This window comes from Dermacentor silvarum, unplaced genomic scaffold (assembly GCF_013339745.2).
Source record: "Dermacentor silvarum isolate Dsil-2018 unplaced genomic scaffold, BIME_Dsil_1.4 Seq639, whole genome shotgun sequence".
In the NCBI taxonomy this organism is placed as follows: domain Eukaryota; kingdom Metazoa; phylum Arthropoda; class Arachnida; order Ixodida; family Ixodidae; genus Dermacentor; species Dermacentor silvarum.
The window spans coordinates 90822-106953 of record NW_023606557.1 but is presented as its reverse complement, the minus strand read 5'-3'; the positions used below and the strand labels follow the sequence as shown (position 1 = coordinate 106953).

The window sequence follows — 16132 nt, the reverse complement described above, 5'->3', positions numbered from 1 at the left end:
CTCTGCTATCACTGCGGGGAAGCCGGCCATGTCTACCGCCGATACCCATACCGCGAGATGGGCCTGCGAGGCTTTCCTGTCAACGCGCCGCGTCCCGATCGAGGTGAACGACCGCGCGACATCGCCGACTACCTCGCCGGAGCCCAGTGGCAACCACGACGATCCTCACGCTCGCCGTCACCAGGCCGCTACATCTCGCCGCATCGCCGTCAGTACAACGGTCCCACCCGGGGCCGATCTCCCAGCCCATACCCGGGAAACTAAAAGCAGCAACCGATGGAGGTGCGGTTGCTGTACGACGCAATGCCTAAGATCCTCCACCGCCGCCGATGACGACGATTCGCGAATCATCACGACGAGATATCAGCACGCCGCCTAGCAACAGCCTTGACAACACATCGCCGCCGAATGAAGACCTTCCGACGCGACGTAGCAGCAGCAGAGCAAGCCGACGCAGCCGTGATTCGACGCCACGAATTAACCGCAACGCCAGACGCCGGTCTACCGATCTAGACGTGCTCATCGATGGTCATAACGTCACCACTCTCGTCGACACTGGCGCCGACTATTCAGTTTCAGTGGTGCGTTCGCCGCCAAGTTAAAAAAGGTGAAGACGGCCTGGCAAGGACCCGATATACGGACAGCGGGAGGTTACCTAATAACGCCGGCTGGAATCTGCACAGCGCGAGTCACGGTAAACAACCGCACTTACTCGGCGAGCTTCGTAATCCTGCAGCACTGCTCCAGGGACGTCATCCTAGGCATGGACTTTCTACACCAACATGGTGCAGTCATCGACTTAAGGTCCAAGTCGATAACGCTTTCAACACACAAAGCGATACCGCCGGATACAAGCATCAGTTACCATGCCTTGAATGTGCTTGAAGAACAAGTCACCGTTCCGCCTCGCTCAAGCGTAATGATTTCCGTCGGTACCGAAGTGTCTGCAGACATGGAGGGCGTCATCGAGGGCGATCATCACTTACTGCTCGACCGTGAAATTTGCGTCGCTAGAGGCATAGGTGAACTACGCGAAGGGAAAGCAAGAGTGATGCTCACGAACTTCAGCCACGAATATAAGCACATTAACAAAGGCACCACGGTCGCCTACATCGACGGAATAGTACAAGCCAGCAGTGCTTTCGCCTTCACGGATTCTAGTGCACCTTCAACGACGACTGTAGTACCTGAACCAACTTTCGACGTCAATCAGAACCTTCCAAATCATAAGAAAGAACAGCTAAAAGCTCTGCTCCTGCAATACAAGGACTGCTTCTCGTCGTCGTCAAAAGTTCGACAAACCCCTGTCGCCAAGCACCGCATTATAAGCGACGAATATGTCCGCCCACTCCGTCAGAGCCCGTACCGAGTTTCGGCGCGCGAACGCGAGGCCATAAGGCAACAAGTCGACGAAATGCTACGCGACGACATCATCCAGCCGTCCAAGAGTCCGTGGGCGTCCCCCGTGGTGTTAGTGAAGAAGAACGATGGAACCCTACGTTTCTGCGTCGATTATCGTCGCCTCAACAAGATCACGAAGAAGGACGTATACCCCCTCCCACAGATTGACGACGCCTTGGATCAACTCTACAACGCAAAGTATTTTTCGTCGATGGACCTCAAAACCGGCTACTGGCAAATCGAAGTCGACGAGAGGGACCGGGAGAAGACTGCCTTTATAACACCAGACGGACTGTTCGAGTTCAAGGTCATGCCGTTTGGTCTCTGCTCGGCACCTGCGACTTTCCAACGCGTCATGGATACAGTACTGGCAGGCTTGAAGTGGCAGACTTGCCTCGTCTATTTGGACGACGTCGTTGTGTTTGCCTCCTGCTTCGAAGAACACCTGCGGCGCTTTGAAACAGTTCTTCAAGCAATCAAAACCTCCGGACTCATGTTAAAGCCCGAAAAGTGCCGCTTCGCATATGAGGAGCTCTTGTTTTTGGGCCACGTCATCAACAAGTCTGGAGTGCGCCCCGACCCTCAGAAAACTGCGGCCATCTCCAACTTTCATCCGCCCGCTGACAAGAAGGCAGTGCGTAGATTTCTTGGACTGTGCGCCTATTACAGGCGCTTCGTCAAGAATTTTTCGCGGATCGCTGAGCCACTGACGTATCTCACGAAGGCCAACGTCGAGTTCAAGTGGGAGACGCTGCAAGTCGAAGCATTCGAAGAACTGAAGTGACGCCTGCAATCGCCGCCAATACTTGCGCATTTCGACGAAAACGCCGATACCGAAGTCCACGCCGACGCAAGCAGCATAGGACTCGGCGCCGTGCTTGTGCAGAGGACTGACAGACTAGAAAAGGTTGTAAGTTACGCTAGCCGGTCACTATCGAAGGCGGAAGCAAATTATTCCACAGCAGAAAACGAGTGCCTCGCCATCATCTGGGCTACATCAAAGTTTCGCCCCTACCTCTTTGGCAGGCACTTTAAAGTTGTGAGCGACCACGACGCCTTGTGTTGGCTAGCTAACTTGAAGGATCCTTCAGGCCGCCTCGCACGCTGGAGCCTGAGACTTCAAGCATTCGACATCACCGTCGATTACAAGTCCGGGCGAAATCACTGTGACGCCGATTGTTTGCCTTGCGCCCCCGTCGAACCGCCGCCACAAGACGACCAGGATGACGCCACTTTCTTGGGACCCATCAGCGCCGACGAATTCGCCGAACAACAACGAGCCGACCCGGAACTAAGGAGCCTTGTAGACTATCTGGAAGGCAAGACCGTCATTGTGCCGAAGCTGTTCAGGCAAGGATTGGCGTCGTTTTTCTTGCAAAACGACATTCTCCTAAAGAAGAACTTCTCGCCTCTCCGAGCCAACTACCTCCTCGTGGTACCCTCAGCATTGCGTCCAGAGGTTCTGCAAACTCTCCATGACGACCCAACGGCTGGACATCTCGGTTTTTCACGCACTCTCGCGAGGATACAAGAAAAATACTACTGGCCTCGCCTCTCTGCCGACGTCGCCCATTACGTAAGGACATGCCGACACTGTCAGTGACGCAAAACACCGCCGACAAAGCCAGCCGGCCTTCTACAGCTAATCGAGCCACCTCGCCGACCGTTCAGCAGATCGGGATGGACTTACTGGGGCCTTTTCCGACGTCGACGTCCGGGAATAAATGGATCATCGTCGCTACGGACTACCTCACCCGCTACGCCAAAACAAAAGCCTTGCCCAAAGGCAGTGCCGCCGAGGTAGCCCGATTCTTCGTTGAGAACATCCTCCTGCGTCACGGTGCCCCAGAAGTCCTCATCACCGACAGAGGCACGGCCTTTACGGCAGAACTAACTCAAGCCATCCTGAGGTACAGCCAGACAAGCCATCGCCGCACCAGCGCCTACCACCCGTAGACGAATGGCCTCACCGAGCGCCTAAATAAGACCATCGCCGACATGCTGCCAATGTACGTCGACGTCGAACGCAAGACATGGGATGCCATCCTTCCGTATGTGACCTTCGCATACAACACGGCCGTGCAAGAAACGACGCACATGGCGCCGTTCAACCTGGTCTACGGAAGGAACCCGGCAACGACGCTTGACGCCATGCTACCAGACGTCGCTGACGAAGAAAATCTCGGCGTTGCACTTATTTGCAGCGTGCCGAAGAAGGTCGACAGCTCGCCCGCCTGCGCATCAAGAACCAGCAGAGGACCGACAGCCGACACTACAATCTACGACGACGCTACGTCGAGTACCAGCCCGGCGACCGTGTTTGGGTCTGGACTCCGATACGCCGACGAGGACTTAGCGAGAAACTGTTGCGTCGCTATTTCGGACCATATAAGATATTCCGACGTATTGGCGCACTGGACTATGAGGTCGTGCCAAACGGCATTTCGCAATCACAGCGGCGCCGGGCACGACCTGAAGTCATCCATGTGGTGCGTCTTAAACCTTTCTACGTCCGCTGACGACGTTAGGTACTTTGTTGCTTTGTTATTTTTTTATTACGCATGGTTTTTGTTTTCGCTTTCGTGTTTGTAGCATCGGGACGATGCTTTTTAAGGGGAGGGTATTGACACGTATACATGTTTATCTTTCACCGGTGGCCGATTTCCACCGGCTAACAAATGTTAATGTTATCGCTCGGCGCAGGACGCGCCTGTATCGGAAGTTTCTAGAACGTTATCGATGCTTCTTTCCGTTGCCTGTTTTCACCGCGCTTATGTTATCTGATTGTATGACCGACGCGAATTGTCTAGAACTTTCTGGAAGACACGCGGGCATCATGGATAATCTGGAACCTTCGATGACTCAGGTATAAAAGCCGATGCGCTTCGCCGCTGATCAGATTTTCGACGACGCCGACTGTGTTCGCCGCTATCGTTGTGCTTTGAGTGTAGCTTGCTTTTGTGGGCACAGGTTCGCCCAATAAACAACCAGTTTGGTCATAGACAGTTTTGCGACTGTTTTCTATACCGTCACTACTACGTGACAGTATGATCCGCAGCGGCGCAGCAACGCGTCTGGAACAGCCGATTTTTTTCGTATTGTGAGCAATGTATTTCGGCCGGGGAATGTTATGATTCGTATCACACCGAAATTCGTACCAGCCGTGATCGTATCACAGGGGTTTTACTTTACAGTCAAATCTCGATAATTTGTGCTCAAAGGGGCCTGAAAATTTGTTCGGATTAAAACAAGTTCGAATTATAAGGACTTATTCTCAAAGTATTCGTGCACCAGAATACGATGCTACAAATGGTGCAAGTCGAGAAATATCATTGCGCGCTAGCACACAGCGAGCGAGGACCACGAAACTGCCCACGCCGGCCAACGGTCGCTTCCCGATAACAGCAGAAAATGAAACTTCAAGGAGCGGGCTAAGCTGGCGCCGGCATGGCGCCGGGCGCACACGGTGACCGTCGAAGGTGTGGGCAGGAGGGCGGCAGGGAAGTGGATTTTGGCCTCGACAAATCTGCCGCTTCGGTGGCAGTGGCTCCCTCGCCTTCGGTCTAAACTCCCTCGTAGCTCCCTCACCTTCGACTGTTTGCTTGCATGCCCGCCGCCATGCCGGTGCCAGCTTAGGCCCGCTCCCTGAAGTTTCATTTTCTGCCGTTATAGGGAAGCGAGTGTTGGCCGGCGTGGGCAATTTCGTTGGCTGGACTGGGCCTCCGCCACTGCTTCCCTCTGCGCCGTAGCCACAGCATTCAAGGTGAACACGTGACCGGAAAATAGAGGAAGCGTAAAGGAGAACGGCTTACCCGGTTCACTGCCATTTTCTCCGCGTGGCTGGGATGTTGGCATGTACATGCAAGCTCTGCAGAAACGGTGTCCTTGCCATTTGAGAGAGGGTTAAATCTTCCGCCAAGGTCATTTTATTGCGATAGCAATTATATGGACATTCCTAGCGCATTCTGCTGTAGTTCCGTATAAAGTCCACCCGCCACGGTTGCTTAGTGGCTATGGTGCTAGGCTGCTAAGCACGAGGTTGCGGGGTCGAATCCAGCCACGGCGGCCACATTTCGATGGGGGCAAATATATGGGGCAGAAACTTGGAGGATAACAAAGAAGCTCGAGAAGAAGTTAAGGACCGCAAGAGCGATGGAACGAAAATCTTAGGACTAACGTTAACGAGACAGGAAGAGAGCGGTGTGGATCAGAGAACAAACGGGGATAGCAGATATTATAGTTGACATTAAGCGGAAGAAATGGAGCTGGGCAGGCCATGTAATGCATAGGATGGATAATCGGTGGACCATTAGGGTTACAGAATGGATACCAAGAGAAGGGAAGCGCAGTCGAGGTCGGCAGAAAACCAGTTGGGGTGATGAAGTTAGGAAATTTGCAGGCGCAAGTTGGATATGCTAGCGCAAGACAGGGGTAATTGGAGATCGCAGGGAGAGGCCTTCGTCCTACAGTGGACATAAAATATAGGCTGATGATGATGACTTAGTTTTAGGTGCACGTTACAGAACCCTGGGTGGTCCAAATTATTCCGGAGCACTACGCACCTCATAATCAAATCGTGGTTTTGGCACGTAAACACCCCACAATTAAATTTTTTTTTTATAAAGTCCAAACACGGTAAAATTGTCGCCCCGCGCCGTACGCTGCATGTGCGAGTGAAAGCTTGCAAGGGTCAGCCGACGATGCGGCTCAATCTCGCCACGTGTGAGGGAGAAAGGTGGGGTGGAAGCGCATGGCACAGAGTGGGGGAAATGAGAGGGGGGGTGTTATTCCGGTGGCGGCCGCATGGGCGCTATATCTTGAAAGCGATCCTAGGTGTGAAAGAAGTTCGGCCTGTACAGGCCTCATCTTCAAAGCGCCAGCGATGTGATCGAAGTGCAACAAGTGCCAGTAGCTTCGTATGCGCTGTGCTTCGACGTTTAGTTTGCGTTGAAGCGAGAGACGGCCATGAAAGGTCAATTCGCCGCTCCTATTGCCGGCTCCTCTAACTCCAGCGTTTTGACTGAAAGTTGCCATGGTCATCGAGCAAGTTGTTCATGTTTATCTGTGCACACGTTTACACCGTGCTAGTTATTTAGTTCGTAAGCGAAACTGTTTACAAGTTTATACAGGTGATAAACCACTATCCTTAGTTCGTTATACAGCGTAAGCTGTTATGGGCTCATTCCAATATCCATTTCGGTCGCAATTGATGCCGCTGCGCCGCTCGTAGCCGCTATCGCATGCAAAAAAAATTAACCCGCTCTCCGCCGGGCTGAACCAGGCCCGCTGCGTGGAAGTCGGATACTCTACCACTGAGCCACGCAAGCGCTTGCTATTTGAGAGTGGGAAAAGGCGCTAGCCATCGGCGATGGAACGCATCAGCTTGCCACCTGCGACAGCGTCCCAAGCGCGTTCCTGACACATTCGCTCAAATTTCTAGGTAGTACTTTAGTGCTCATCTAGCTTACGCTGTGACTGTGCTGCGTGTGCCGCCAGGCCTGGCATTTTTTGTCTAATAATTTGATATTGCAATCGATGCTTCGCCCTATTGGGCTAAACTGCAACATTTCTTTTTGCATTGCGCGCGGCGTTGAGGGGTCTCGCCTAAGCTTTTGCTCTATGGTGGGATCTATGGCGAGGCCGCCGCCACATGTTTTGACACGCTGCTGAGAGCATTGTTGGAGCGCGGTATGTTCGAATTAACTGTCGCAAATGCTTGCACATTGAAATTACCAAGCGTTTTCGCCCATTGGAATACACGTAACTTTGACGGGAGCACAGCATCAGTTCGAATAAACAGGAAGTTCAAATTAAGTGTGTTCGAATGAACGAGATTCGACTGTACGTGTTTTCATTTCGCGATATATCGGCTGGCACAGACAATCTGTCCCGTGCAGCACATTGCAAATGGTGCGAAGTGTGGCACGATTGCCTCGCTAATCTGGAGATCGTGAGAGCCAGCGCGTGGGCGACGTGTGGCCGCGATTCAAAGCCGCTGCCGCCGATAGATCCCCTAGATGACGCATACTACTCTGGTGCCATCTCATAGCCATCGTCTCTGCACTATGCTTTTCTTCTCACCCTTTTGCCATATCCTCCTCCTCCATTTTCTGCCTAATGGTTTCGCTGTAGCCTCCTCTTCCGCTTTCCTCCCCGTCTTTCATCCCTGCTGCGCTCCGCGTTAAATTTTTGATCTTTCGCACTGCTCGATCGCTCAGTTAAGGCACATATGTAGTCCTACATAGCATGAGCGCACGCGCACCCACACTACGTCACGTTGGCGAGAACAATGTCTATAGTTCGACACACTGGCGCAGTCAACGTAACCAGACACGGCCAACGGGGTCTGACGTACCCGATGTCGAGTGGCTTTTGCTCCGTCTGCGCGTACCCACAATGCATTGCGCAAAGAAAATTGGTGTCCATGCCGCTTTGCTGATGGTCACAGACAGCCATTTAAAGCTGCGTGCTGGTTAGGGATCGTTCTGCGCATGCTCCAAAGAGAGCACTCGTCGAAGCATAGAGGGGATGGCATTCTGGATGGTGCAGCCCTAGTGGCGTAGTGTGAGTAGCCACCAGCAACGCTTACGCCGCCGCCGGTGCTTGCCACAGGGACGGCCGCTAAATGCACTCTCGAAATGCACCACAGCCTGCTGCGACATTGGTCTTCGTTGTACTCTTGCAGCTGTACCAGCTGCATGCTGCCGAGTTCCACAATAGGTAGCGTCCAAACACATATCCGAGCGATGCTTTCCTTTGAGTAACAGCCATGAATCCCAATCTCAAATCTATGTTTTTTGGTACTGCGCCAATAAACGTCATGGCCGCCATGTCGAAGCCAGTGACAGGATGCACACTGCATCATGCAAAAGTGAAAAGCATCCGCAAAAGTGCTTTTAACCAAGGATACAGTCCCTAATGCATGTTTCAACCACGAGTTGTAGCCACCACTGGCATTGCTGTGCAATGTCATATGACTGTGCACTAACTGGCTTTCATTGTGACTATTGCGGATGTATGCCCCGCGTTCCAAACACCTCCCCTACACATCCAATCATTCAAAAGTGGTGAAGCGCTCCATCACCCCAGGGGCCCTTAGAAATGCAGTCGTTCGCTCTTGCCCCCACTTGATGTCCAGCAGCACACCATTCAAGCCCAGCGGCAAGTGGCTATCCAGTACGACTGCTGTCATCCTTGGTGGAAGCTTTTATTGCAAGATGTTTGTTCCCCAAAAAAACCGTGCGAAGTGGTTGAGGGCCTAACGAAGACTGTTGCGATCCTGTATATACATGGGTGTCCCATCACATCAAGAAAGCCGCAGGCCGGGCTGGTGTAAAGGTGGTGTTTACCGCACCTAACAAGTCGGGAAGGTTGTGCAAGAAAGTCAACGAGAGCCGGAGAACACCTGGACTGTGCAATAAGCAATGTGTCGCAAAGCCTGTAGATTGCTATACTATTGTAGTGTATATTTCATTTCTACCTCTTGCGGCTGCACTTCCATAGGGCAAATGGGATGGTGTCTTGATGAACGTTTGCGTGAGCATACGTACTGTGTCAAGGTTAAGACTGATAGTAATCTGGCTGTTCATTGTGCAAGGTGGCTGTTCACCCCTCTTAGATGACACACGTGTGTTGAGAAAGTACAGCAATCAGATGGCCAGGGAAATCTTGGAGGCCTGTTCAATGTGTCAGCTAGGAGCCACTTGTGTAAGTGCCCCTTCTATAGCTCTTTGCAATAAGGAACTTAAGTTCCTTAGGAGTTAATCAGTTTGGCCTTTGTCTACTATGTGTATTGTTACTTTGTATAGTTTTATGTTTTTTACTCATGCGCAGCAACAGTTGACAGACGATGACTCCCCTTCCCTTTCTTCTTTTTTTTTTCTCTCTCTTTCTGCTCGTTGCAAATAGTATATATTTGCCCAGGCTTCAATAAAGATGTTGGCAGACAGCGCTCGTCCCGTGTTCTCCTTTGTCCATGTTTTTTGGCGCTGTTCTAAAATGAAATTTTCTTGTGTGCGTGTAGGACTGGTAGGCAGCAAGGCTCCTCCCGTGGGAGAGTCCAGTGTGGGCACCAGCTGCTCCGGCGGCTTGGCTGGGAGCCCGGTCGGGGGCTGGGGCCAGCCGGTGCAGGGGTACTGCTGCCGGTGCCGGCGCATGTTCGTCCACGAGGTCGCCCGGGGCTGGGGTTTGCACCCCACCACCGCCACCCCCGTCGCCACAGCCGTTGCCCACGGTGCAGCAGCCCAACGTGGAGGGGGCCTCCCTCTCCAGCTGACCAACCCTGCAGCCTCGTCTCCCCCACACTGCCTGCTGGCCGACAACGTCGCCGAGCCCGGAATCTCACAATGCCAGCCACCTGAGGTCTGTACCATATTTAGCTGGCAAGATGTTACATTGGTAAATGGTGACTAATGGAAGAACAGGGGGTAATATCCTCTGACAATCATTTTCGCTAATACTTTGACTTTTGCAAGACGTCATGTGACTAGCACTAGACGCGTTGGCGTCCACTGGCAATAGAATTATTGCCTCTGTGCCAGGATAATGCTTTCGCTTGTAAACACCTATGTGTCCTGTGTTCTTTATTACTGTTCCCCTAAAGACATATAAGCAGAGTTGTACTCTACAGGGTGTTTAGTTAACTTGGGCCAAACTTTAAAAATATGGAAATGCTACGTAGCTGGATAGAACCAAGATGATGTTGCTTGCCATCGCTTGGAGATACTCACTGTTTTTGGCGTCCTGCCTAAAGATAATTAGTTTTAGTAAATAATCGACTTCTCAATTATTAATTAGATGAAAAGTGTCAATGAGAAAATTGTAGAGCAACATGAGAAAGTACCGATACAGCTTTAAGTTGCTCAATACGTGCTACATAATTACGTTTTCTGAGCATGAAAGACGCCCGAGAATACACGCAAAATTACCGCACGACTGGTCACTCGAGGCACTTTTCGTGTATTCGCAGGCTTCTTTCATGCTCAGAAAAACACTTTTATGTAGCACATATGAGCAACAGAAAACTGTATCGGCAGTTTCTCATGTTGCTCTACAATTTTCTCATTGACACTTTTCATCTAACTATAATAATTGAGAAGTCGATTAATTAACTAAGACTGATTATCTTTAGGCAGGATGCCAAAAACAGTCTGAGTATCTCCAAGCGATGGCAAGCAACATTATCTTGGTTCTGTCCAGCTACGTAGCATTTCCATATTATTAAAGTTTGGCCCAAGTTAAGTGAAACACCCTGTATATGAAGTAGGTATTCTGTAGAAACATTTGCAGATCAAGAACTGCACTGCAAATTGCAGGGTGACACTTGTCTGACTGCACCCCTTGTGTAGCTTCAGCAGCGTAGCCTGCCAAGTACCGTATTTGCACTTAAATTACGCAACGCGAATATAACACGAGGGTGGTACTTTCGGTCACTATGAAAAAAAAAATGGAAAAAAAATATTACGATTATAACGCGAAGTGATGCAACTGGAAACAGCAAAGGAAAGGTGGATGCCTGCAGGGCTTCATTTATCGTTGCAGCCGTTGGAAGGTAATAGGAGATAGGTGCATGCTCAATTACTCGTCATCACTGCTCAAGTCTTTGTCACTCTCGGTAACAACTGCGTCGTCATTTGTGCCGTCAAGATTATTGGATAGGAAGCACTTCAGGAATGCCCTCGATACTATTAAAGATGGCAAAGCCTCCCACATTGCTGATCCATCGTGCGACTTCGCAGACTGACGCTCGCTTGATGGGACCCGCTGGCATCAGTTGACAATTGTTGTCTTCAAGCCACTGCTCGTATTCCTGTTGTACAAGATCTTTGAACGGCTTGTTTCTATAGACATCGAGTGGTTGGAGCTGCGACGTCGTGCCTCCAGGAATAACAACCAGGTCGGTGTTGTCCCTAGCAAGTGCGTCCTTGACCTCGCCAGTCAGGTGACCTTTGAATGCATCTAACACGAGCATTGCCAGAATCTTCAGGTGTGCGCTTGAACGTTTTCCCCACACATGGAGACACTCATCATCATGGTGCTGTCCATCCAGCCTTAGTGCTACTTCCATACTTTTACATTTTTATGTGCTAATCACTTCTCTATGTATATGTTACGGTCATAGCATACCTCACTAATCATTGTCATATTTTTAGCACATATGTTTTACGCACTTACACATTGACTGATTTTAGGCCCCTTTACAGCCATGGTACAGTTGAACCCCGCTATTACGTTCCCGGGTGCTGTGTTTTCCCTGCTGTTACACCGTTTTCGTATGGTCTCAGCATAGCTCCCATAGGACCCAATGCATTGGTACAGTCGAATCCCGGCACAACGACGTCCGCTTCAACGAAATTTTCACCACAACGAAGTTTTTTTCATTCCCCGTCGATGTCCCATAGAACATAATGCATTGACATTCCCTCCAAAACGAACTACTTCACGAACACATTTTCACTTCAACAAAATTTTTACGAAGCAGACGTGAGCAAAATTTTTTAAACGGCAGCTCACCGAAACCCCTAAAACTTTTTTCATGCCTTAACAAACCATCGACCTTCATAGCGTAAACACACAGAAACTTGAGCTGCTCGGGCTGCAATGTAAACAAAACAAAGCCGCCATGCCGCGTTAGTGATGGCGATGCAACGCGCCGTATGGAGGAGCATCCGAGCTCCGAAGAAACGTTTTGGGTCATATTTGTTAGAAAAATAATACGCCTATAAATTACATACACGCATCAATTTTATTTTTATAGTATGTCTAATTATTAATGTTCTATAACGTTTCGTGAGAATTTCTCGGGTGTACAACACCAATTAAAAAGTTGCAGTTGCGAGGTCAAATCCCGGTAGGGTGCGCCGAGGCGTTCACGCGATGCACGCTTGACAACAAGCGATTGCACGCCAGTTGGTCATTGTCTCCGAAGGTGTCAAATCGGTATTCCGAGAAGCATGTCGCCGCCGACAAAGAAGCGGAAGTTTTTGTCGCTGGAAGAGAAGGCTAAAGTTATCGCCCAGGCTGAAGGCGGAAAGAGAAAGTCAGTCATCGCGGAAGAATTTGGGATTCCGGCGAGCTCCCTTTCTACTATACTGAAGTGCAAGGACGCTATAGCGAAAGCGCTAGCTTCCGGGACGTCAGCGAAACACAAGAAAGTGACTCAGCCGGTGCACGAGGACTTGGACAAGGCAGTATACACCTGGTTTGTGGAGACGCGGGCCAAGAAGATCGCTCTTAGCGGTGATATTGTGCGACAAAAAGCACTGAATTATGCCTGCTTGCTAGGCATAGATGACTTTAAGGCCAGGGTAGGTGGCTTGAACAGATTCAAGTCGCGCCACAGCATCATCGGCAAAGTTTTGTGCGGTGAAGCCGCTTCGGCGGATAGTGACGACGCCGCTGCGTGGATGTCAGCTAGCCTCGCAGGCATCCTGAATGACTACTCACCGTCGGATATTTACAATGCAGATGAGACCGGACTCTTTTACGAAATGCTACCCACCAGGACCCTGGATTTTAAGGGGCTGCGCTGCCACGGAGGCAAGCACAGTAAGAAGCGAATAACCGTGCTCCTGTGCGCCAACATGGACGGTTCGGACAAGCGGCCGCTGTTGGTCATCGGCAAAAGTGCCAAACCACACTGCTTCAAAGGAAACCGGAGCCTTCCCGTGAAGTACATGGCTAACACTCGGGCGTGGATGACCCGGGCTATTTTCGGAGAGTGGGTCCAGGCTTTCGACCGGGACATGGGCAGGCAAGGCCGAAAGGTTTGTCTACTCTTAGACAATTGTTCCGCCCACATCATAGAGGACGACGCCGAGCTGGAAAACGTGCAGTTAAAGTTTTTCCCACCGAACTGCACCTCCATCATTCAACCCCTCGACCAAGGGGTCATCCAGAGCGTCAAGCAGGCCTACCATGAGCGCCTCATTCAAAGGCTGCTTCTAAATACGCAGTTGGGCCGCAAAACAAAAGTAGACCTGTTTATGGCGCTCCAAATGATTGCCGCTTCGTGGTGCGCAACGAGAAGCGCCATAATCAGAAATTGCTTCCGCCATGCTGGGTTCAGCGCGCAGGCCACCGAGACTTCGGACTCCGAAAACAAAGATATAGATGGAGACGGGTCGCCGTCTGATGAAGTCAAAGCCGCGTGGGCAGCCCTGCTGGAAAGTGGAGATGTGCCCGCCGGTGTACATCCAGACGAGTACATCCAAGCTGACTCGTGCGTGGTGGTGCGCGAGGAAATGACCGACGAAGACATCCTGAACAGCGTCCGGGAAGACTGTGTTTCGTCGACGAAGATGACGCAGCCGCGCAACGTCAGCCCGGACAACCGACTACATCGCAGGTAATGGACGCATTCGACACGATCAGGCGTTCCATCGGGACCACGGACAACGATCAGGCAATGGCTTTGCTGGCGGCATGCGAGAACCTCGTTGTGCCATCGCTTGGCAGGAAGCGGAAGCAAGCTAAGCTGACAGATTTTTGGCATTAAAGATTGATTTTTGCGTCAGCGAGTCACGTGTCACCTATGTATTTGAATAATATCGCGACAACGAATTTCCGCGACAACGAAATTTTTCGCGCTCCCCGTCTATTTCGTTGTAGCGGGATTCGACTGTAACCCCGTTGTTGCGTCGCAACTGTGGGACCGTTCCCGCATCATGCGTTGCGAACTGCTGGCCCAAGCGGCCATGTTTTCATGTCATTTGGCTTGGTGGCTTGACGATGGGATTGGCTGCCCAAAGTGCTGGGGGCTACACCTATGACGTATTTTCGGTTTCCACCAGCAAAAGCATGGCCTTTGAGATCTGTATTTACTATCTAAAGATGGTGTCTATGACGCGTTAGGGCCCTAAAATTGGCTTTGGCGCATAGCTCAATTCAATTCAATTCAATTCAAATTTATTTCCAAAACAAATTTGGTGGTTGACAGGGCTAAAAGCTGCGGTCTGCAGCTTGACAGAGGCCCGGACACCATATTCAAGGCAGGGCTTGACCTCGACGTGCATGTCGAGCCGTTAAACAAAAACATACAAAACAGAAAATACTAGTTCATCAGAATAAGAATACACTATAGGAGTAAGAAGACACAATACTAGATATATGACTATAAAATAAAAAAAAAAATTTATATACGAAGAAAAAATATATAAAAGGTCGAATAAATGAAATGGGAAAATAAACATACTATATATATACACACACATATATACATACACATATACGTGTGATTTCACATGCATACACACATACACATAATACATCAGGAAAAGATATTGCAATCTAAAACACCACAGCGTCAAATACAAGCAGACACAGGATGATTTAGCTTCTGTTAAAAAAAAAAAAGAATTACTAATGTATGTAGCTTCAGGACAATAGTGGTAGGTATGATCTAAGAAAAGAGCTGATGTAGTAATGCTAGTGTGGGCTTCGCTATATGTTCGTATTTATTGAGGATTACCGGAAGATTATATTTCAAAGACTGAAGCTTGTAAAAAGTACGGAAACGTGGTATAAGCCAAAAGTCAGGACAACGTGTACGAACATTGGTATTGCTGAAGCAGTGCTATTGTGGTAATAAAATTTTTAAAAGTAGGTGAAGACAGATAGAATGAACGCAGAACACGAAATTCATACATATGTTGTATTTTCATAATGTTGTACAACTTAAAATAATATTCTGTGGAAGCTAAATAATCGATATTTGCGATATTGCGAACAACTTTCTTTGTAATAAACAAATCCTTGTAATATTTCTTTGTGTAGTGGTCAACCATACGAGACTACAGTAGTTAATATGAGAAGCGAACAGCGCATAAATCTGTTTTTTTGCTTCCACTGGGAGAATTGCACGGCAACGAGATAGAGCCTGTGGTCATTGAAAGTTTTTTGCATAAGTTGTCAACATGCGAATCCCATGAGAGATTTGAGCTAAATGTTACTCCGAGATTTTATTCATTAACGATTTTTATCCTGTGCCCGTCGCAGTATATATTCTGTTGTAAATTAATTACTTTATTTTTGCACGGAAGAAAGTACCTTGGTTTTAGCTGGGTTAATTTTGAGGCAGTTCGAATGTGACCAAAATACGAGTTTCTCAAGAACGTGATTACATCTTGATGCTAGGTCGGCTTCATCAGTTCCGGAGAGTAGAATAGTGCTATCATCGGCATATATGATAAATTTTGAGCTTGCGTCAATACCTACAATATCGTTTATATATACATTAAACAAAGAGGACCTAAAATACTGCCTTGGGGCACACCACATTTTATATGGAGGGGAGATGAATGGTAATTGCCAATGTACACACTGAGTCCTGTTGGCCAAGTACGAACGGAGTAGTTCGAGCTGCTTACCACGAACCCCGTAGTCCGAGAGTTTAGTATCAGTATGTTATGGTTAAGTGAATCAAATGCTTTACTGTAATCAACGAAAAGACCAAAGTTATATGTTTATTTTCGATGTTTTGTAGCACACTTTCTTTAAGAGTTAATAAAGCTGTTTCAGTAGAGCGTCCTTTCCTAAAGCCAAACTGCGCGTCGGAAAGAAGATTATTTTGTCAAAGAAGTTAGTCAGTCGAGAAAACAATATCTTTTCTAAGCCTTTAGAAAAATTGGTACAACAGATATTGGCCTATAATTTGTTGTCTCATTTTATTGCCCCCTTTGTAAATGACTGTTACCTTGGATCGTTCAGTGCGTCAGGAATTGACCTGATTGGA

The 16132-nt window shown here is 49.3% G+C and overlaps 1 protein-coding gene across 2 annotated transcripts in view; it reads left to right on the top strand.

Moving 5' to 3' along the window:
• The window catches only part of LOC119435342 (uncharacterized), a 58834-nt gene that overhangs the window by 32503 nt on the left and 10199 nt on the right, over positions 1–16132 (top strand). For both annotated transcript variants that reach the window (XM_037702233.2, XM_049659805.1), the window contains one exon: positions 9425–9762. In XM_037702233.2, coding sequence (XP_037558161.1) covers positions 9425–9762 — 338 coding nt within the window. The remainder of the gene's footprint in view (positions 1–9424; positions 9763–16132) is intronic.